Source organism: Leptonychotes weddellii, chromosome 7, assembly GCF_054177405.1.
Source record: "Leptonychotes weddellii isolate Sample4059 chromosome 7, ASM5417740v2, whole genome shotgun sequence".
In the NCBI taxonomy this organism is placed as follows: Eukaryota; Metazoa; Chordata; class Mammalia; order Carnivora; family Phocidae; genus Leptonychotes; species Leptonychotes weddellii.
The window spans coordinates 118,888,250-118,912,904 of NC_138375.1; the positions used below are offsets into that span (position 1 = coordinate 118,888,250).

Genomic DNA, 24,655 nt, shown 5'->3' on the forward strand with positions numbered 1-24,655 from the left:
GTCAAATAAATAAATAATCTAAAAAAAAAAAAAAAGTAACAGAAACCACCATCAAACCTGGTCCCTGAAATCTCCCACATTTTTTTTTTTAAAGATTTTTTTTTTTAATTTATTTATTTGATAGGGAGAGACACAGCGAGAGAGGGAATACAAGCAGGGGGAATAGGAGAGGGAGAAGCAGGCTTCCCACAGAGCAGGGAGCCCGACGCGGGGCTCGATCCCAGGACCCTGGGATCATGACCTGAGCCGAAGGCAGACGCTTAACGACTGAGCCACCCAGGCGCCCCTCCCACAATATTTTTGATTCACTTTCCTCATTTCCATTTTTGTGTCACTATGAAGCAAGGGTTCTGTGATGGCAGAATTACAGGATGAAAGAACTTGAGGCTGTGAGTTATTTCTTGGAAAAGAGCCGCCGCTAAAATCCATTTGTCCTTCCTCAGACTTTTCATGAGCAAGAAAATTCTTTTATTTTTGGAGTGCCTGGTGGCTCAGTCGGTTAAGCATCTGACTCTTGATTTCAGCTCAGGTCATGAACTCAGGGTCCTGGGATTGAGCCCTGCATCGGACTGTGAGCTCAGCAGGGAGTGTGCTTCAGGATTTTCTCTCTCCCCCTGCCCCTCCCCCTGCACGCACACTCGCTCTATCTCTCTAATATGTAAATGGATCGTAAAAAAAAAAAAAAAATCTTTTATTTTTAATTAGTGATATTTTGTGGGGATAGCTGCCATCACAGTAGAGCCTACCCTATTCTCCCTAATTCAGAAAGTAGTATATCTTAAAATTCCACAAACATGTGGCATGGGCTTAGGAGCCAAGAAGTGGAAAGGGATGAAAAAAACAGCAGCAGCCGGAATGATGGTTATTCATATCTTATAGGAAAAAAAATTGGCATAAATGTCATCTGTCATAATTGGGAATCCAATCACCCATAGCTTTAGGAGAGATACTTGTAAATAATCAGAGCACTAATGTGATACAAGAAGGAGATGAGATTAGAGAAAGAGCGGGACAGTTGGAAAGAAGAAATGAAAGAGAGTAGAGAGGACCTAGAAATTTGATGCCTTCTATCTTACTGTTGAAAATCTGTTTGTAGTACCCAACACTAAGACACAGAATTATTAAAAAAAAAAAAAAGCATTGAGCAAAATATGCCTATTGAAATTTCTCAGTCGAATAAAGTGATTCAAGATAAAGATGCTGTTAGGCTATGCTTTCATAACTCTTATTCCTGAGAGCCTCTCTGTGGTTGTCACTGACTCTAAAAATACAGAAATGGAGGCAGAAAAGCAAGACATTAAAGCCTACTTGAGAGTTATGCCTTCAAAGAACTTTAGGTGTGTTTACTGACATATAAAATTGATTGCAAGTACTCAGTCAGGTCAAGTAAGATTACATTAATAAATAGCTTCCTAAATTCTGTAAGAAATATATGACCAAAGTAATCACAAGCCTATACCTAAAAGCTTTTGAATGTTTAGAATTAAAAAGCAAAGCAAAACAAAAGAAAGCAGCGATAATAACCCTAGATTTCTAAATTTCCTTGAGTAGGAGTAAACTTTGAAGCTTATCCTTGAAGGAGGGTCTACTTCTGATGTGGCAAAAGAGAATAGTGAACAAAGGGATGCTTCCTAGAGGGTGGAATCAAGGACTATAGAGAACAGTACATCAGAAGTTCTTCTAAAAAGCAGAATCATGGCCTAATCAATCTTCCACACCTTTAAGGAAGGAGGCCACACAAACTATTCCCATGAGACCTCAGAATTACTTTGGAATAGTGACTGCCATGTTTCTATTTTATTTATTTATTTAGTTAGTTAGTTATTCATTTATAAAGATTTATTTATTTATTTTTGTGAGAGAGAGTATAAGTATATATAAATATATATTATGTAAATGTGTTTAAAAGAATGATAAACTGTGGCAGAGCCTGGCTAGCAAATCCATTTCTTCTTTATGGGCATGCAACAGTCCATGGATTAGGACACAGGACTGGATTGGGACATATCCCAACTCAGGGTTGACCCCTGAAATCCCTGGAAAGATTCCTGGATTACTCTTTCCAGTATACAGGCCCAACAGAGATTCTGATATAGCCCTCAAGAAGGAACAGTCTGGATTCCACTTGGAAGTCAGGCGCCTAGGACATCCATATCACCCATATCAGACCTTGTGTGAGAGATACATTTTATTGTGTTAAGTCACTAAAACTTTGAGTATATTTGTATCCACAACATAACTTCAGCTACTACGAAGAAAGCATGTATATATACATAACAGACAAAATAGATTTTAAGATAAAAGACTTTGTTAGATACAGAGGATTGCTATGAAATGAATAAAGGTAGATATCATTAGTAAAATGTAATAATTCTAAACTTGTATGCATCTAATAGTCTCAATTTTCATAAGGCAAAACTGGAGAAAATTACAAGGAGAAATTTATACATACAGTTTTTGTCAAGCAGACAAAACAATTACTAAAGATAAAGAGGACTTGAGCAATAAAACCAAGTTTGATCAAGTGATATATATTGACATCTTTATTAAACAACTGAAAGCATTAATTTTTAAAATATACCCTGCATATCTTCAAAAATTGATAACGTGCAAGACTCTAAAACAAATTTCAAAGACTCAGTATTATATGGATCATGCTGTTTGAACACAGTCAACTTAGTTAGAAATTTATATATCAATATCAAAGAGTTAATTTAAAGTATCACATTTTGTAGAAAACCAAAACACATACTTTAAAGAAATAATAATGGAAATTAAGAATTTAGAACAGAATGAAAATGAAAAATGCTACATTTGTAATATTGTTGACTGGAGCTGAAATGATATTTTGAAGGACTAATATAGAAATATATGCTTGCATGATAAAAGCAGAATGAGAAAATTAATGAGGTAATAAGAAACAATAAAGATAGAAGTAAGGAAAATTACACTGTATGTTAGCTGCAATTTAAATAAAATTTTAAAAAAGATAGAAATCAATACATATTACAAAGGAAAAAACAAATACACAATGGAGAGGATGAACAATGTTGAAAGCTATTTTTCTGGAAGGGCTAGAAAGACTGAAAACACCTCTGGCAATACTGCTCAGGAAAAAAGACACAAATCCACACGGCTGGAAATGGAAAAGAAACATGAGTAAAGACATAGCAGAGATTAAGAAATGTAACAGGAGAATAATGAGAGCAATTTAAAAAAATTTACATGCAATTGGGCAGTTTCCCACATAGCTTAGCAAACTTAAGAAAAAAATAGAAAATGTTAATAAACCTGTGATCATTTGACTAACTGAATCAATAGTTTAAAATCTACTCCAACTGCACACAAATTGAAAAATACCAGGCCAAGCAAGTATTGCAGTCAACTTCTACCAGATATTCTTGAAAACAGATCATTCCTATTTTTGTCAAATCCTTCCAGAAAATAGGAAAACAATGAATACTCCCCAGTTCATTTTATGAGGTTGGTATAAACGCCAGACAAAGGCAGTAAGTAAAAGAAAAGGTAATTTAATTATAGGCCAATTTCTCTTATAAGCACAATGCAAAAATCATGAATAAACTATTGCTAAACAGAATCCTACAATATGTAAAATTACACATACCAGGATAAGAAAGATTTATACCAGGAAAGAATTTTTACCTAGAGGGTGATTTAAAAAATTAGAAGATTAATATAATTCACCACATAAACAGGAAAAAAAGGTAGAATTTTGCAACAGATTTTGAAAACATTCAAACTATATTTAAAGCACACTTTCTTGGCAAACTAGAAATAGGGAATCTTTAAAAACTAATTAAGAGAATCTGCCCAAAATTTCCAGGGCACAGTTTACCAAATAGTTGCAATATTAGAAGCATTTGTTTTAGTTTCAGAATTAATACAATGATGCCAATAATCACAAACATTTATATGTTATTGCAATGGAAGCCCTAAGCAATACAATAAGAACAGAAAAGTAAATAAAAGGAATAAGGGTTTTAAATAATGAAACAAAACAGCAGATGGCATGATTATCTATAGAGATATGTATTGTCAAAATAAAACAGATTAACAGATCAATATGTAATAATTACGTAGTCTATAATAATCAGTGGCATACATGAGTAACACTTTATTATGAAATATGATTTAAAAGGTTCTAATCTTAAGAGCATAAAGTGCTATCAATATTTAGATATAAACCTAATGAACTTTATGAAAACTTCTATGTGGAGAATTATAAGACATCATTGAGCCATATGAAGTACTGAAGAAATGAAGAAGATATACCATGTTTATGGATTGGGATAATCAAGCAAATAAAGATTTCTATTTTTCCCCAATCTGTACATGCGATGAAATCCCTTTCATAATCATAATGCAAACAAGGCATTTTGTTTATTTATGACTTGTGGGAGTACAAATTTGTGGTCCTCAGTGACCACAGTAATTCTGTTTTCCAAATTACTAGAATGGCTATCTTTATAAAACACAGGTTTGATCGCATGATTCTCTTGCTTAAAAATTTCACCAAGCCCTCAAAATTTTCAGGATAAAATTTAAAATCTCAAACAACAACTACCAACCCTTTGTGGTCTGACCCAGGCCTCTCTTGAACCTCGTCTCCTGCCTTCCTCTCTACCTAACCAGGGCTCTGGAGTCCCACACATGCTATTGTAACCCTGAGGGTGTCCTTCATAAAGCCTTTAGTGCCAGAGACATTTGGGTCTGGTCTGAGAGCAGTACGGTGGGACAGTTCGGGTGTTGTTTCTGGCAGCACACCCCGGCCAAGGCTAAATTCCAGACCCCACTGGAGACCTTGTGAAGTGCATACATTTAGCATAACTTGATAAATCATGTTCTGATATTTGCACGTAAATCCCTGAGCAACTGAGTGATGCCCCTCAATCTTCTTCCTAGATAATAATTTTAGTGCCTCAGAAGTTCTATAACATTTCTTTAAATGTAGGCTTAAAAATGGGAGACTATTGTGTATGAAGGTCTGTTCTTTTCAGAACAGTAAGTGGAGGATTAGGAATAGAGACATTTTTAGAGAAGGCACGACAGATCTCAAGGACCTGTCCAGAGACAGATTGCTAAGAGGTACAATTATAGCCTACAAAACAAAAAAACAACCAAAAAAAAAAACACCTAAAAGGGAAAAAAAACTGAGATAGAAGAGACATTAAAATTTACGGGGAAAGGTTAGCTATTAAGACTGAAAATAAAAGCAAGGAAAGGTGATAATGGAATAAACCCAGGAAATGAAACTGTCTAGAAATCAAGGGAAGAAAAACCTCTTATCCTTGGCTTTTTGGTCCAGCTCACAGGTTTAGCACAGAATGCTCTGGGAAGCCAGGAAAAGATAAAACAAAGAGATTGGTCTGAAAAGATTATGAAGTCTAACTGCTAATGAAAAAAAAAACGGGGGGCCCACTACAGTATCTGAAAAAACATATTTTATCATGTAAACTAAAAAAATTTTTTTTGCCTTTTCCTTTCATTACCTTGTTTTATAAAGGGATTGGCAGAAATATTTGGAATACAATTCCAAATGCCTTCATCAGATACATGCCCCAAATTATTTTAACAACCAGAAACATTAGATTTTGGCAAACGTTTGTTCATTGCACTGAGATGAAATTTATTGTGAAGCTTCTTTACTTCTTTAGTGAAAGAATTTAAGAAAAGTATAAATATAGTGGGATCAGGAAATACATGCTCATTTTCTCTCTCCCTGCAAACACGGTGACCTGTGGGTTTGCGCAGCATGAATTTCACAGTGTCTGGGGCTATTGGCAAGAGTGAGAACAGGGCTTACTTTTCTATATGCCCGGAATTGCTTCTGCATGTAAAAATGGCTGACAGAATTTCCTCTGAAAGTGGAATGTGAATTTTTAAAAAAGCTTTGAGAGATAAATCATGGATAGAAATATGATGCATATATTTAGGAATTCAACTTCATATTTGGGACTATAGGATATGTGTTTTAACTGCTGAGTTACCATTATTTTTGAAAGCAATAGTTGTAGGTTAAGTCCTTTGACATTCCTTGAGGTGGTCGGAATCCTAAACACCATGCACCTGGGTGGTGTGAGACCCAGGGGTAAGCCGACACGACTCTGAAGTCTGTGGATTTCGTGTGAGTATAAAATCTACTGCTTGAGTTATGGATTGACAGATGTATTAACTATGTTCCCTAACACCCCCATCTGCACACACACCATCCTCCACCCGCACTATAAATAAAAAAATGCAAGTATTATTATCTACTGTTTTTCAAAATCTAATGAAAGGATAATTTCAACACAATTTGGAATATGTCAAATAATAATAATAATAATACACATTTCTTAAACTTTCATAGGCAACCTTTTCTCTCAATTGTTTTTACCTCATGTTATTTTTATTTGTTCTCATTTTTAAACAGATACATAATATTATACTAATTTTTCAAGTGGAAATATTGAGGCATGAATGAAATAAGGTCATAATAGAAGTCTCTTGAAGTGGCTTATTGTGGATTTGAGACAAGAAACCAAGTTTCTGGGGCGCCTGGGTGGCTTGGTTGGTTAAGCATCTGCCTTCGGCTCAGGTCATGATCCTGGAGTCCTGGGATGGAGCCCTGCATCAGGTGTGGGGCTCCCTGCTCAGCGGGGAGTCTGCTTCTCTCTCCCACTGCCCCTGCTCCTGCTTTCTCTCTTACTCTCACTGTGGTGCATGTGCGCTCTCTCTAATAAATAAAATCTTAAAAAAAAAAAAAAAGAAAAGAAACCAAGTTTCTAATCTCTTTAGCCAATGCTCTTCCTATTGGCTTAATGTATCCCCAACAGAGTGAGGGTTTTATTTTTTATTTTTATTTTTTAAAGATTTTATTTATTTATTTGAGAGAGAGCAAGAGAGAGTGAGAAAGAGCGTGAGTGGAGGGGATGGGGAGTTGGAGAGGGAGAGGGAGAAGCAGGCTTTCCGCTGAGCGGGGAGCCCGACTCGGGGCTCGATCCCAGGACCCTGGGACCATGACCTGAGCCGAAGGCAGATGCTTAACCAACTGAGCCACCTGGGCGCGCCAGATTGAGGGTTTTAAATGAAGAACTTTGACACCTGCCACCTTATACATCCCTAACACCTCGATGCACCTGCTATACTCCCTGCCTTCCTCCAGGAACACTCCAGCCCCTTAAAACTTTCATATGTCCTCTTATTTTAGATTTATATTTTATCCAACAAATACATCATTCCTGAATTTTAAGATCCAACCAGGGAAAGCAGAATTACTTATCCACATATTACAAATAAAAGTAGTAAATGTAAATCATACTCAGTCCTAATTTGTGTCATGCCTACCCAACTATCTGAATTTATAAGATTTATTCCCCCCCCGCATCATTGAAATGCATCATTTCAATAGTAAATTGGCCTTTATTCTGTCATTTAACATTTTTTTAAGAGTAAAAGGAAAACTAAATTTACTAAGTTTATGTGTAGTTTACAGTTACCAGTAACATTAATCTAAAGACACAGGAAGCAGATTTTTACCTCCTTGTTTTTTTCTTGGATAACTACTTCAGCTCATCAGGGCCTACCTGTTGAAAAAGATGCCCCTTAGAAATTAGATACATTTCATTCAGGTTTAGGAACAACCCGCAACAGAGCTTTAAACCATGAAGACTCACATGAAGGAAATAGGTCAACTCTAGTACCAAACAAAAGATGTTAGATTGATGTGTTCCAACCTCAAAGGAACTTATTGGATACGTTTTCTTTGACTAAACTTCACAGCATAGGAGGGCCAAGATTTTCTGAACTGATTTTTGAGTCATTTTGTTCTATGATATAAACAATAAGGAAGGAAAAGGAAGAATTTCACTGCATTTAACTTAAAATACAAAAACAATAACCAAAAAGGTGTGTATGGGGGGGGGAGAGTTTTGAAGATTACAAAAGGGAAGGATGCAAAATTTTTTACAAAGGCAGTTGTCATAACAAGCTGCCTGATGATGGAAATAAATTAAAACCCTTATAGGTGGAGGAAACACTTACATAATCATTTGAGTGTACTTGATTTTGAATGATCTCACGATAAAGGTCCCGAGGAGCCCACAAACACACCACAAAGGAGTCACTTTACACCAGGACTCATGAGTAGCAACTGTTTCTTAAAAGAAAACAAATTTCTGTTCAGGGAATTTGAACAACTCCAAAGGATTTAATGACTTGCAGGGGTTTGTAGGTCAGTCACATCTGTTCTGAAAAGAAATGCTTCTTCCTGTTTCTAAATTGACTAACCCTTAACCCCATTAGCCCTCACGTCTTAAAACAAAGATTATTCCTGTTTCACGGGCTGTCCAACAGTCAGGGCCTTTATGTTTATTCGAGCACATGGAACTCATCACAGTTTTATTCTTCTCTTTCAGTCAGCAAAGAGAAGGAAGATACAAAAGAAGAAAGCAACAAATAAAGTCTGCACTGGGTTTGAAGGTCGGATCGTTACATCTTGTCCACATGGATACCTGTGGAAAATAAGAGTATCTAAGACAATAGCCAGCACCTTTCCAAGGATGAGAGTTCCTTCTATTTTCGTTGCCTTCAATCATTAGGTTTCTGTTGTTGTGCTGAGTCTTCCCTGCATCCAACGAAAGGGAGCCAGTCTAAGGGAGGAAAAAGCAAGTCCCCTGGTTGTCTCAGAGGCTGTGTATGAATCCCCGGTGTAAGCGTCGGCTGCTTTGTGCTTAGAATACACCAGAACATAGAAGTAGGGCTGTCCCCCAGAGTCTAATTTGCAAATGTAACAAGTGGCTTGAAAAATTCTGAAGGAAAGGAGTAAGATGAAAAGTAGGCAATAAAATGAGGACAGGCCGAAAAGCGAGAGCTTGGAGGAAAATGAGTGGTCGGGGGAATTCACATATTTTATAAAATGATCAGAGACTTTCCATCTGATGCTAAGGAAGAGAGAAAGACCTTTTTTATATTGCAAGAGTGAGCTGCTACCTTGTACCATGTTCCCTACAGCCTTTTTTTTTTTTTGTACAAATAATGACCTGGTAGATAGTGAGAAAGAAACGAGCCCCAGCCCAGGTGCTTCATCTCCCTGGTCTCACCTGTGTGTACACGAGGTTTTGCCAATGCTGCGCAGCAGGGTAGCTCCCCGCTGGAAACTTTGCCAGGCTGGCCTGAAGAAGGGCTGAGCTCCTCCTGAACGACTTCACATCGAGCTGCAGGAATTTGTCAGGATGGTTGTTGTTTGGCAAAACAGAGAGATCCATGTCTCCCTTCGTCTGCGGTGGAACACAAAGGAAGTGAGGCTGCTCTTGTCAGACTTGTCCATTATTAATGAGCCTGAGGATGCTCCGACTGGCATCTGAAACCAGGTCTCTCAGCTACACTGGGGAGCCACTCTTGAAATGGCACACCAACACGCAAGAACAACGCAGCACCCTGCCTTGCCTTTTACACACAATACACACACACACGCACGCACGCACGCACGGTGCTTGAATGGGACAGATGGGGCTACACTCATTAAATTTAACAAAATGCCAAAATCGGATATGTAGCGCTAAATGTCGCTCCATACAGCATCAGAAAGAAGAGTTCAAGAGGAACTATTCTTTGGATAAAGAAGATTGCCAGCATTTCAATGTCATAGTCCATAATCGGAGCACATGAAATATCACCTCTAAAGGAGAGCTTACTTAATTTTTCTCTCTGAACCTCCCCGAGCTAACACAGCTAACTTGGCCCAGCCCACGCAGCATCCCACGTGATAGGCGGGATCTTGTTTCTTCTCCTGTTTGGAGTCCCAGAGTCTCCGGCTCGTGTGAAACCTGACCACGTTTAGGTTGTCAGCTTTGGTCTGAATCGAGAAATGGCAAGAATTTGCTTTAGAGTTTGCCACAGTAATTTAGTCCCCCAGTCTACTGCCTTGATCCATTCACTAGCTGAGGCCCCTTTTGACTCGGTTCCGAGCTACGTAAACTCTTCTGGTGTGTTTTGGTGTTCGTACAGTACACTTGGAACCAAAAGGGGACATGGCTGCTGGGGTTGGATGATGTGCTGTCCTGAGCGAACCCATCTGCCGTTCAGAGAACCAAGGTGGGAGTGAGGCTGTGGACCGTGTATGAAGCCAGGGAGTAGTGATGACTTAAATGGAGATAAGCTCTCACATTTCAAGACGCGCTGCCTCGGGCAACCCATACTTCTCCTTGGGAAAGTATAGATTTCCATCTAGGAAAAGAGGAAAGTTTCCCACTGTGAGAAGGTAAAGGATAGACACATCAGCGATTTTAAAAAGACATAGGTTGTTTGTTATGTTTGCACCTCTGTAAACCCATCTGATTCAGCAGGAAGGTTTCTCTTCCAGGGGTAAATGGGGTCACATGTGGAATGGATCAACCCAGATTTCAGAGGAGTGTCATATAGCCCATAAGCAGCAGCTAGGATGTTTTCAAATCACGCAAGACCCTAGAGAGTACTTACCTTCTTTATAGCAATAAACATGGGGGAGTTAAAAAAAAATCATGTCCTACTTATAGTTGGAAAACAGGATTAAACAATCAACGTTTTCTGTAAATTATTTTTGGGATCCAAACTCTTTCACCGTCTTGTAATATTTAAAATACATTTGGGTGGTTTTAACAACACCTTTCCTGGAGAAAGTAAGAGGTGCTTCATAGTGACAGTTAACAACAAAGCAGTTAAATTGCAAGTGCTTCAAGAATCAAGTGTATTGGGGCACCTGGGTGGCTCAGTCGTTAAGTGTCTGCCTTCAGCTCAGGTCGTGATCCCGGAGTCCTGGGATCGAGCCCCGCATCGGGCTCCCTGCTCGGCGGGAAGCCTGCTTCTCCCTCTCTCACTCCCCCTGCTTGTGTTCCTTCTCTCACTGTGTCTCTCTCTATCAAATAAATAAAATCTTTAAAAAAAAAAATCAAGTGTATTATGAGCGTGTGCAAGTGCTTGATACTTTCTGGATTTTCCGGGCGGCTGCCAGAATACATCTAATGAATAAATATTTCTCAGGCTGTTTGCTTTTCCTAAAAGATTCTTCGGGGAATAACACACATCTTCAAGAAGAACCTTACTTCTCTTTGGCTCTCTATATTGGCAAGTGGAGACACAGAACCCAGATCCAAATATATTTGATTAGGCCTCTTCTTTAGCCAAAGTATGAGGTAGGTGAAATGAGCCTTCAGTTTTCCTTAGGCATCCTTCCTTTAGATCCCTCCGCCATGTTCTAGATGCCTGGAGGCTTGTACACTGTCTCCTTCTGTTTATAAGTTTAGTTTCAGACTCTCCATTTTCTTTCACCATCCTCTGTGTACCCTCACCCCCAAACCAGCAGTTCTTATTTCTCACTGCTATCTCTGTAGGTAACCTGAGCGATATACAGTCAGAAAATCAAACTTTCTCCATTCTCTCCTGCTACTGGCCATCTCTTCCCCATCCCTGGTCCCCACCTGCAGCCCAGCCCACCCCGAGCCTCTGGCAATGCCAATCCTTCTGCCTGGAAGCCTTTCTTCCCAACTCTGCCTGTTGACCACCTCCTACTCATCCTTCATGGGCCATTGCTGATAAATCATCGCTCACAAAACCTTCACGTGTTTCCCCAAGTAGGTATGGTTTCCCATTCCTTTGAAATCTTAAGAGTGATTTGTTTATACTCTCATCTTACTATCCTTTGTTTGAGGTGTATTTCATACTTTTCTTTTACAAACCGTACACCGGATGATACATTGCCAAAGAGCAGTCCTTTTGGATGCTTCCTTTCACGTGAGTCAGGTATAAAGACCCTCATGAAGTCCTTTGTTCGATGAATAATGATGGCTCTTTTCTTTTCCAAAGCCCTAGGAAGGACTCTACTCTGGTTGGAAATTGATAATCCAATTAAATCTGATTAAAAATGGCTTAGTGCTGTTTTCCAAGCTCAGTGAAAAATGGATTCTATTGCCAAAAATGTTTATGACATATTCTCTATATATTCTCTTCTGGTAGTTTATGATGCACAGGCTCACACTGAAGACTCTGAGAAGTTCTGCTTTGATAAGTCTAGGATCGTCCAAATTTATTTGGTCATATAATACCCATTTTTTTTTTTTTGTTTTCCTTTTAACTCTTCAAAAAATTTACCCAAGTGTAACTGGACAAATACTAGATTAGGGTTTTTGTTTCTTTATTGTCATTAGTAACTTCAATCTCGAGTGACAATGATCATAAATAAATATGAAGAGTTCCGATTGCAGGGAAATCTGGTGGAAATGGGCATACCTGGGGCATGCAGGTAATCATTTGGTCTTTTTCTTTATAACAAATTTTTATAAAAGTATTACTTCCTTTTGGATTTGGACCCAGAATTACTGTTTTTTGAACATGAGAGTTGTAAAAATAGACTTAAATATGGTTCACTAGGCAAAGGTGTCTACATACTAGTTAACCTTATTTTCTTCTTTTCCTCTCCTCATTCTCTCTCTCCCGTTTTTCCCTCTCTCCTCCCTACTTCCTTTCCTCACTCCCTCCCTCTCTGGGTCGTACCAATAACCAACTGAAATGTCTGTAAGTATTTCCAGCTGAAAAGCTTGTACAATGTCCGGATGAGCAGTTGGGGTTCATCAAATTATTTGAGAGTTTGAAAATTACTTGGATAGTTTTGACTATGAAGAAAGCCTGTGACTAGCTTATAAATCATTTTTTGTCCATCATAAAACATCCTCAACATTGGTGAACAAAGGAGGTGATCAGGGTAACTGAGTGCACAGAAGTTGGCATCCAATTAAGTTGTGTTCTTGGGCAAGTTACTGAATCTCTCTAAGCCTGTTTCCTCACCTATAATGTGAGGATAACAATAGTACCTTATAAGGTTGCTGTGAGGTTTTACAGGTAAAGTGGTTAACAGAGTGGTTAGCATATATTAAGGGCTTAAAAAGGGTTCATTGTTATTTTGAGTGGATAAGAATGTATATTTTTATTTCAATTGTCTCATACAAAGAAAACTGGAAAAAAAAAAAAAGGAGCTAAAGTCTACAGCCATCTTTAATTAAAAGGCAAACTACATTTCCCAGAATCTCATTTGTGTGATTCTGTATTAGAACTGGCTAAAGGGCGCCTGGGTGGCTCAGATGGTTAAGCATCTGCCTTCGGCTCGGGTCATGATCCCAGGGTCCTGGGATCAAGTCCCACATCAGGCTCCCCGCTCAGCGGGGAGCCTGCTTCTCCCTCTGACCCTCTCCCCTCTCATGCTGTTTCTCTAAAAAATAAATAAAATCTTTAAAAAAAAAAAAAGAACTGGCTAAAAGAGGAACTTCATTGAGATTTGGACAGCAACATGGAAACAGCACCTGTTAATCTGAAAGTCTTTTTGCAATCAGGTGCAGTGAGAGACAGAGGCAAAGGGGCCTGGCAGCTTCCAGGCTGCCTTTGCTCTCTTGAGTTCCGTGTCCATTTCTTCTTTCCAACTGTCAGTCCTGTTGACCAACAGCAAAGTCAGATCTACTACCAGGACTTTGGCCGTGTACCTACAAAGGAGGAAGCTACACAGAGGCAACAGCATCCCATAGACCTCTTAACAGATTATCCCTCCTTACCTGGTTGCTCTGATTGGTCGGTGACTCCTCTGATTCTCTAACTCTGCTAATGGACCTTCACTTTCCCAGCTCCTCCTGTGGTTGTGTGAATTCAAATCCGGTGAATGATAAACCTGGGTTTTAAATTCACAGTTCAAGGTCTAAGTTGGGAACCAGAAAGCTTCCATGACTATCTTCAAATAAAAACTTTTAAATTGTACTGCTGATGTGTCACCATCCGTCATGCCTTCTAAATCCGCATCGGGATTCAAATCCTAGAAGATCCAAGGGTACCGGTAGGAAGTGTGACATGTGAGGTGTTATGCATGTCAAAGGAATTGCAAGATTTCACCAATTCATATTAACTGAAACCCAAAGTATATGTATGGGAATATTTCTTAATGGCTTTGAATTAGGGCAGAAGAAATACAATGCTGTATTAGCCTACGTGTTTTTGATATGGGTTCACTAAGTGGAGCTTCTGGATTCAAAGTGTTATTTCATGTGACTAGGAGTAACTCTAACAATGTGCCTGAAAACTAGACCCAGTGGTGGTCCACCCTGAATAAAATGGAGGTGCCCAAACTTCCTTATTACAATGTAGTCTATAGGAAAGTGTACAACATTTAGGGAGATTGGTTTTAATATGATAGATGCTCACCCACCTGTTAAATATGTCCCCTGAGAGGCTCCAGAGGGCATTTCCTTCACCAAGCTTTGAACTCCCTTCACATCAGCAAAGGCTGGATTGGAATCCTGAAAGAACCTCCTAGTGGCGTTTCTCGGAAAGTCTGGAATAAGGAAATGCTGCCGCAGAACTGGGCTTCTTAAATTTAATGAGGATGATGGAATTCCATAAAGGCAGGAACCAAAGGGCTGCATTTCACTATCAGAGACCAGATGGGAATGGTTACCATAAAGGGCAGCAGAACCAAAGGGGTAAACGGAATGGTTTGACTTGCAAAGATTTTGACTAATTGATCATGGAGTCCCTAGGACTGAAATAAGACGGGCATTCTACTGAAGTGTTAACTTTATTTGAGTAAGTGTTAAATCTCTAGACTTTGTGAAAAGAGGTCTGATTTGGATCACCACATCAGGATATTGCATTCCCTTGGTCAATTTCCATATGAGAATAGGTTCACTGACTCAGACTCCTTGAATGAAGGGGAGGGTGAGTCATTTTAAGGAAGGATCCTGCTACACTGTCCAATTTTATACTGTGTATTTACCTTCAGGTTTTCCCTGATGGGCACACTGTACTTACTGGAGGAAGGGAAAAAAATCAGACTTTTTGATGATCACTGAGTCTCATCTGATACTATTCCTGGTGATCCTAAATTCCTACTGTAGCCCCAAAGTCAGAGCAAGAGCTTATGGAAGTCAGATAGTTTAATCAAGTTTTGACTTAAATCTGCTCATAAGGAACCCAAGAGTCTCTGATCCCCCCACCCCCATAGTAATTTTCCTAATTCTGGAAGGCATATTTGGAATAGAAATACTTAGAGACTGGCAGAACCCCTGCTTACCTTGTTGGTTCCATGATCTATAGAATGAAGGCCTTAAGATGATGATGGCAGTGGAAGACCCTAGAACTGTCTCCACATCCCAAAACTGGAAACAAAACCAATACTGCATTTTTGGAGGGATTTCAGAACTACTTCTATTATGAAGGGTTTGAAGGACACAGAAATGGTAATTCCCAACCCCCCAACACTAGTGCCAGACTGAATATTAAAAAAAAAAAAAAAAGACAGACATGGCACTGTTCTGTTGGGCCATTTGCTTCAGGGTGATGGGGACATGGTAATACCAGAAGTTTGCATGAGCATGACAGCCCACTGCTTCCTTTTATTTGTTGTTTTATTTCAGGGGAGCCATGTTACAGCAAATAAAAGGTAGCCCAGGCCTCATGCTCATGTAAATCTCTGGTATTACCATGTTCTCCCATCATCCTGAAGCAGATGGCCTGACAGAAAGCTGCAATGTCTTTTTTTTTTTTTTTTTCTTTTCTTTAATATTCAGTTCTAGCACCAGCTGGGTGAAAACATTCGGACGATATTGTATCTGGTCTGATTCATCCACCATTACGTGGTGATATTTCCACCTAGATTCATGGATTTAGGAATCAAGGGACGTAACTGAGAATGTCTCTTACTAAGTAATTTTTACCTCTCTCATGTCCCTACTCTCTTACTTAAGATGTGTTGATATTGGTTAATTTTCTATCTCAGCAACTCAATGAAAGGATGTACATAAGTAAGGGGCCATCTAGAAACCAAATGCCCCCCCCATATTAAAATGAAGGTAAAACACATGAATGAGGAAGCGTCACAAACTGCACAGATGTTGAGGTTTTACTCTACTTACAACCTATCACGTGAGCCTGCACACTTTCAGGGCAAAAGACAGAAGACCCCTGAGTTACAGACAAAGGACTTTATTACTCACAGCAAGAGCAGTAGAAGAGAGTCAGCATTTTCTTGCACTGGTTTCCTGGGCCCCAATTGCCCCAGAGGGACACGAAGAGAGCCACATGATATTTGCACATGCAGTGGCTTATATCACAGGAGAGGGACCCCCATTTTAGGGCCAGAAACCTATTTATGATGAGAAGTCAGCATGTCTGCCCTTTGCTGCACCATCTCGATCTTCCAGGGCTGCTCATTACACAAACATTCCTTAGAAGACGCTCCCGAACAAAAGAAGACAGTGCCAAGATGTGTAGAGACGTGAGAGACCTATGAAGAACTGCCTCCCAACAGGAAGCTTCACATATTTTATTGAAAAAAATCTAAGAAATCATGTGAATCATGTACAACATTTTCTCACAAGAAAACATTTAAGCTGGTTCTTTTAACGTTTCACAGAATTGTAAAACTTTTTAGTTTTCAAAAGGAAAAAACACAATGAAACTACCACAGTATTATAAGTGTTTTGTTTTTTTCTTGTTTCTAGGGAAAAAGCTGAAAAATATTTGGTAAATTTTCTCATGATTTGTGAGGCTAAGTACTATAGTCTTTTATAAATCTGCTAAAAAGATACAAGGAGACGGGTGGATCACTGCTTTCTTTGTTCAAAATATTTAAAAAAAAGCTAAAATCTAATGACAACATGTTAAAATAATACATATTTTTGTAGGATGTTACCATTTCTATACTGATTTCTCTATACTATATCAACAGTGCAATGGTGATTCAGTGTAAATCATTACAGTGTTTCATTGTTAAAATACTTGTGTTCAAGTACATGTTCATGAACATGATCAAAGTCTCTATTTTGACTTTTTTTTTCCATTATTAAAATAAGGTTATAATTACAGTAGAATTTTTCCTATGGATATTTCTAAGTCTGAACCAAATTCATAATACATTCTCTAAAAACCTGTTCAACACTATGAGGTTTGTTATGTTTACACATTTCCTGTAGGTTACAGAAAATGGGCTAATTCTGCATCAAGACACCAAAAACCAAAAACGATTTCTCTCCATATATAACTAAACGATTACATTAAGTTAGTATACATTCTGGATAACTCAATGGTATTGGCAGGGAGAGGAGAGCACCTTAGAGAGAGCCCTAACTGAAACAACAAAAAAAATTTTTTTAGAGCCTAATGATCTTGTTTTTTTTCCCTTTTTATTTTGATTCTGGAAACTGGATCCAACTTATTCATATAAAATTACTTATGAAGCCATATAGTATACGTCGAAATGTTTGTATAGCCCGGACAGACGCCATATTGGATGTTTGGCAGGCACAAAAATAAATTAATTCGATTAAATTATATGTAATCTGATACTACTTGGTCTGAAAAACATGCTAGTGTGTGTGTTTATAAATAATGTAACTGCAAAGCGCTGTGAGCCAGCCAGCCGCTTGAGGTCAACTCTTCTGCTGCAGCTTCTGGGCGTAGAAGTCCCGGCACGTACCGCAGCAGCGCTGATACCACCGCATGTCCTGACAGAGGTTCTTCTCGCGTATCACTCGGCAGTACACGGGCCACTGATCTCCCAGGCACTTGAACGTCAGCGCGGCTGCGAAGCAGAAATGAGGGAACTCAATGCATGCAGCTATCCTAGGTGTCAGGAGTAGAAACAAACAGCAACCATTTAAGTGGGGCGATTCTGAACATTCACTTTGACTCATTTATACTGCCTTCCGGAACTTAAAAGAGAGAAAGAAACACACACAAGCACACACATCCTACGAGAAGGAATAAAATGAAGGCATAATGGTCTTACTGAGGAGCTCTTTCAGACTCATTAAAGCTAGACTTCCCAAATTCAGTGAGTTGTAATACCAACGGCTTTTAAGGTTCAATTTTATGGCTTTCATTTAAGCTTCTTTTGGATTTTTAGTTGAGAAGATTGAAAAGAAAAAATGACTATGCTCGCTATATCCACTTTTATGGGATACAAATGAATAAGTATGGTTATGGATGAAATAGCAAAACGAATATGCTCACACTTATTTCATATTCCTTGCTTCTTGGAGAGCAGACATACTAGGTGGGCTGTCTGGGGATCTTGATTTCACACATCTTTAAAATCAGAGCTGATTATCAAAAGTGATTGAAATTTACAGTTATAAAGTATGTGGAATCTTTCTTTTGCCACCACTCTAAGATGAATCATTATTTTATTTTTTAAAACCTCAGGGTTTCCACTGTGCTTGTGTCGTTGGGGATATACCTTCAAAAAATAATAAATAGAGAAAATGCCATTTTAATTAAATTTTTCTTGTAATCCATCATTTTCTGCCACATGATACTTCAAGAAGGACTCCAGCTAATTGCTGGAGAAAGGGATTATGTTGTTCTGAATACATGGACTTAGGGCATCTGCTCTAGGATTGCTTAACTTTTGTCTTAATTACTCTTAATTCTACTTGAACTGATTATTTCCTAGAAATGTTAAGTATTTGGCTTGAAAAAGAGAATTTTTGTGTTTCTGTGAAGAACCAGACTTTTCCATTTGATTGAATCCCATGCTCAAAAAATATCTAAGACAATGAAACTCCTTTCATTTTAGCAATATCGTTCTGTACGATTAAATTGTTACTCTGTAGGTTGTACACACAGATTAAAAGTGAAGGTGTTAAACATAAATTAACCCAATGACAGTCAGGTGGCAGTGCTGTTAAAAGCCCCTAATTGCCAAAGAAATAAAGGCTAATTCATTTACGAAATTTTTTTTAGGCAAGTGCAGGCTATATTTACTTAAAATACATAATCTACTTTTTGAGGATAGATTAGATTGAATAACACGAATTGAGAATATATACGAAACCATTTATAACATAAGAAACTATGCAAATCAATACGTTACTAGCATTTATTTGTATATAATATTATGTCCTTAAGGATTCAAAACTGTTACCTCTTTTTCAGTGGTTTAGATTCAGGTACCCACTCTTCTTGAAAGTCATTTTTACTCTATGTCTCTCCGAAGGATAATTTGTACCCAGGATCAAAAGGAAGGCTATTAACAATGGAGACATTGAAGATATATACCACAACCTCACCTTTCCAGAGACATTACCTTTGTCGATAGTTCTGCCACGAATCTGGTCAGAACCCAAAATATGGTTACATCCTGCAACCCTTTATAAGATGACCTTGAGAGGTGTGGCATTCGTATTTCCAGGACCAGGCACTGAGGAGACAGCTTCAGGAATCCTAAGTGTTTAGTCTTTAGGATTTTTTACCCCCTGACCATTTGCCCTAAACTATAGTTAAATATATCCCGTTTAGTCAGAACAAAACTAACTCCTATAGATTAAGAACTTAACTTTATAATAATATGCAAAACAGAAGAAGCCATAAGCATTTCCATGTTTCTCAAAACCATCCCCTTTTTGGTCTGCTTACCCAGCCTGGGTGATGTTATGGTATTTACATTAATCTTCTCATTGCAGGGTTGAAGGTGGCACGGTCTGTATGCTGCAGGTTTTTCTGAAGAAAAACACTCATTTCCATGTCTTCCTGTGATCTTATGCATGCACTGGATAACACGGGACTGCATTCCTTTGCCACAGGTGATTGAGCACTGGAGAGATACAAGATGTGTTAAAAGTCCTTGTTGCTCTTTCCTTTTTCTAGATTGTGAGCCGCCTTTCCCATCCATCCCTTCCTTAAAATTTAACATGAGTCACAACATCCAGAGTTGATGCAAAACGGGGGTCAGAAATGTTGATACTCATAACTTGGGCATGCCGCTGTTCAGAACCTCTGGCTGACCTCAGGCACAGCACTGGGTCATGAAGGACATAGGTGAGTAAAGGAGAAAGAAAGGGGGACAGTATGACTTGGAGGGAAAGACAGTGAATGATACCAGGGATGCACTGAGGTGGACAGTGTTTAAAGTTCTAATATCTAGTTTGCAACAAATTCATTATTTTTTTTGAAGATTTTATTTATTTATTTGAGAGAGAGAGAGCATGAGCAGGGGGAGGGGCAGAGGGGGAGGGAGAAACAGACTCTCCGCCCAGCAGGGAGCCCGACCCGGGGCTCGATCCCAGGACCCCGAAATCATGACCTGAGCCGAAGGCAGACGCTTAACTGACTGAACCACCCAGGTGCCCATAACCTGGATTTTTTTAAATAAAATTTCCTTTTTTTTTTTTTTTTAAAGATTTTATTTATTTGACAGAGAGAGTGAGAAAGCACAAGCAGGGGGAAGCAGTAGAAGGAGAGGGAGAAGCAGGCTTCCCGCTGAGCAAGGAGCCCGATGCGGGGCTCGATCCCAGGACCCTGGGATCATGACCTGAGCCGAAGGCAGACGCTTAACCGACTGAGCCACCCAGGCGCCCCAATAAAATATCCTTTTAATAAATTCCTTATACTTTAGCTAAATGGACTTTTCTTCATTTGTAAGATATTTTACAAAGAAGAACACACTTGATGTACAATGGTCTTTTATTAGACAAGAATTTTGGGTCCAAATGTATCACCAGATTTAATTTGTTACACAAATAAGCGAATGCTTATTTGACTGTGAAAATACAACTATTCTATGGGATCAAAATTACATGTGAAAGAGTAAATATGGCTTTGTTTCTGAAAATAATGATTTATTTGCAAATCATATTATTTTCTGCATAGTAAAGATTTAGCCTTATGTAGCCAAATAGTTGTAAAGAATTATATCAACTCCAAAGGACATGAACAAGTCAAAGTAACACATCATTTTTCAGGATTGTAAAAAATAAAAAAAAGTAACTATTGACACATGATGACTCAAAATATATAATTTTAGCAGATAATGGTTAAATAGTGCCTTTCATAAAATTTGAAAACTCATAAGAGAAAAAGATGTTAGTTGCATTCCTTATGCAAGTTAAGTTTTGTAACAATCTGGGAATAACCTGGAAATGAAAATAGTATCCAGGAAATAATGGATGTTCTATAATTCATTTAAGTAAAACAGAATCATTTCTGCCTTTGAAACTAACAGAATAAGCTTTATCACAAAATTAAATAGTCTAAAACCTTTTTTAAATAAAAAATAAAAAATGAAAATGAAAAAAAATAGTCTAATAGCCTTAGGATCTAATTTTCATTAGCATACTTTAGTAATAAAAAAATCAGGCTCTTACTAGTAATAATCTTCTTTATAAAATACATTTTGGTAAAAATTTTATAGGTGAAAAGTGAACAGATATTTGAAATAAAACAATTGAAATCACAAGGTATCTTCTAAATTAGCTCTTACTTTATTATAGAAGATACTACTAAACAGGTGGATAGCTCCTCAAATCATGTCACTATGATTAAAGACAGAGGTTAAAAGAAAAAGCCAAAATAATTCTGGCCTTGAAATGAAGAGACTGGGCTCTAATACTGTCTCGTGCAACTAATTTACCTGGGACTTATTTTTCCTTTTTGTTAGGAAGGCATTGCAGTAGATTATAACTACACTTTTGGGTCTAAATTACTACAAAAGTAAAAATTCCCAATCACTGATTATGAAAAGTGACTGTAGTGGGGCAATTGTTAAGTGGTGAAGCTTCATAACAGGAATGACTCTCTAATTTCATCATCTAGTTATTCAGTGTGCCAGGCAACAATGGTACGATACAGATTCTGTCAAGATTATAGTTTGATTAAATGTCTCAGAAGATCCAATTGGCTATTGAATTTTCAAGTGCTGATTGATCACCCGTTATGTTCAGGATCCCATGCAGAAAATAAAGACAGCAATAAAAAAAAATATGATGGGGTTGGTACTTTCATCAGTAAACTTTATGAAAAAGACACTAAAACATATAAAACAGATGGACTCAGAAACAGATTATGAAACAAGGCAGAAGTTGGGCAATTTCATCCACTTTTAGCCAAGTGTTTAATATTTAATTAATTAATTAATTAATTTTTAATTTCCCCCCGATTATTTAGTATTTTAAACAATGAGTTGCCCTATAGGACGACAGTTTGCTGCTTTAAGATCAAGGGAAACTGACACCACTACTTCCAGAAGATTTTACTTCCTATGATACTAACACTAGTTAGCATTTACTTAGTATTTATTATATGTCAGGGCCTGTGTTAGGCCATAATTATTTTGGTATCTCATATGAAGCCCATGAATACTAGTTTTATTCCTTTTACACAGATAAGATAGAGGCTCAAATAAGTGAAATAAATTGCCTAAAGCTTTATAGTTAAGAAGTAGTGGAATTGGAATTTCAACTCCCATATACTAAATTCAGAGATCGGATGCTTAAGCATTCCTTGATAGTAGAACATTGCTAATACTCCTCTTTATGTTAATAGTCAGATATCTTTTCTTGTCCCTATCCTGCCCAATGGACCTCTAATCCTCGTATCTTACTATTAACTTAAACATTAGTGAATTAGAAGGGCTTTTTTGTTTTGTTTTGCTATAACCCAGGTTATAAGATAGGAGATAAACTCGTTCGCCTTAAAGACAATTCACATGCATGATTTGTCATAAGACAGGGTGAGCATATAATTTCTCACCCAAATCAGGGCACTTGTGATAGAAGTGGTTACAATTATTTTTCCTATACTACAGGCACACACTGGACAGTCCTGGGTAATCTGGGGCATACAGTCACCTCATCTACAGACATTTTACTGGTAGATCTATGTATTAGATGATAAACACAAATGAGTGGACACTGGAAATAGCTATTACATTTCAAGCATATCTAATACGCTTTTACACAGAATGTCTTGGTTAAACTTTGTCATAATCCTCATAACTTTAAAAATGAAAAGAGTGAGGTTCATAAGGATTATTTCATTCTTTCACTCATTCAATATTTACTGCAAGTCCACAATGTGCCAAACACTGTTCTGGATATTGGGATACGACAGTACATAAAATAGACAAAAACACATGCCCCCAAGGAGTTTACATTCTAATAGGAAGGAGCAGGAAAATAAAGATTTAAATTTCATTGTACATTAGATATTGACAAGTGCCATGGAAACACTAACGCTGGGAAGGAGAGCTTGGGAAAGTCTGGAGTCTGGGACTTAGTAATTCAAATGGGGGGTGATCAGAGAAGGACTCATGGGAGGGGTGACAGACTTGCTCCACAAAAAGGAGAGACAAACATCAAACGCAAGTCTTTTGATTCCAAATATGCTGTTCTTTCCACTGTGTTTCTATACATCTCAGATTCATTTCAATGGCTTTTTCTTTCTCTCTCTCTCCTTCCCTTTTCCTCTTCTTTCCTACCTTCCTTCCCTCCCTCCCTCAGTCTTTTTATCTAATACATTCTAAATCTTGCTCTTCACAAAAGTACCAAGTAAATTTAAAATGTATTTGAAACAAGGCAGCACTCTAGACTTTCACTAAAGGCTAAAACGCTAAAATGTCAACATTAATTTGCCAGCAACTGGTAAAGAAACACAAGGTGTACCTGGTAACTTGCTATTTGATATTTCTTTTACAAGGAAAGTTCCCTGACTAGAGTATTTTAAATAGAGAGACTTGTATTGTCTGACAAAAACTCAATAGTTAATCTTGCCCGGAAGGACCTTTGAAACAAAGCACCTCATGAATCAATTCCATGAACTAGAAGCCTTTAATTATGAACAGGAAATGCAACCTTGATGTCCCAGATTTACCAGAGTAAAAAGGAAACCGTAATCTTTAGAACAAACTTAAACCGTTTAGAAAATTGCTCACATGATTTTGGAGTTAATTTTGACCAAGATAACAAGGTACAAGGAGAACTAGTGTTGGTAATCCCTCTTTCTCTGGAAGTGAAATTTGTTTTACTGACTTAGTGATATGCATCATTTCAGTCTACTTGAGAAAATTATGACCTTCCCTGAACTTGGGAACACATGGGCCATATCTTTAGATAATATCACCATAGATTTCTCTTTTAATGGAACAAATCCTTCCTGGCCCTGGAACATTAGTGACAACTTCTAACACTGGATTAAATTATGTTTACACTGTACCTTACGTATCAAACACTAAGCATGGTTAGGGAAACTTTCTCAATAATTCACATTTTGGACTATTAAAATAATTAGGGAAGTCACTTAGTAAATGAGAACCATGAATACAAATGTTGGCAATCAATAAGAACGCTTTATCCTCTTTTAAAACGAGATACACATTTATAGAACCTTATAACCATTTCTATTACCTGAAATTTTATTTTCTTTCTGTCATTCTTGTGCCAGGTAATAAGAACTAACAGACTTTATTCTAGCTAAGAAAATTTCATTTAAACTAACTGGAAGAAAAATATCTGGAGAAGCAAGCGATGTACAAGTTGGGGGAAGCGTATGTGGATGTTTCCTTGGCTCATATATTTTTCTAAAAATGGCCAAGGATGACCTGGTGTTAGATACAGATATAAATCTTGGAAAGTTATTTGTACTGAGTTAGATGATAGCCCTGCAGTGGACAGGGACCAGCTTGGTTTCACAAACTTATGAATTGGCCTAAATGCAAACACATGAAGGGAAATAGAAAAAACGTAGGAAAAACAAACACACTAAAAACTTTCTTAACAAACTCTTAACTATGTGGCATTATTATAGAAAGAGATGAAATGGGGCGCCTGGGTGGCTCAGTTGGTTAAGCGACTGCCTTCGGCTCAGGTCA

General features: G+C 37.9%; 2 protein-coding genes across 2 annotated transcripts in view; both read right to left on the reverse strand.

The window, feature by feature from the left end:
* Positions 1-9,266, reverse strand: part of MINAR2 (membrane integral NOTCH2 associated receptor 2) — a 16,901-nt gene extending 7,635 nt beyond the window's left edge. The window contains exon 1 of the mRNA XM_006727883.2: positions 9,102-9,266. Within this exon, the coding sequence (XP_006727946.2) occupies positions 9,102-9,266 (165 nt within the window). The remainder of the gene's footprint in view (positions 1-9,101) is intronic.
* Positions 9,267-16,279: 7,013 nt separating this feature from the next.
* The window catches only part of ADAMTS19 (ADAM metallopeptidase with thrombospondin type 1 motif 19), a 214,333-nt gene continuing 205,957 nt past the window's right edge, over positions 16,280-24,655 (reverse strand). Inside the window, exons 19-20 of the mRNA XM_081825619.1 lie at positions 19,429-19,606; positions 16,280-17,593 (exon numbers count right to left, since the gene is read on the reverse strand). Coding sequence (XP_081681745.1) covers positions 17,442-17,593; positions 19,429-19,606 — 330 coding nt within the window. The 3' untranslated portion in view covers positions 16,280-17,441. The remainder of the gene's footprint in view (positions 17,594-19,428; positions 19,607-24,655) is intronic.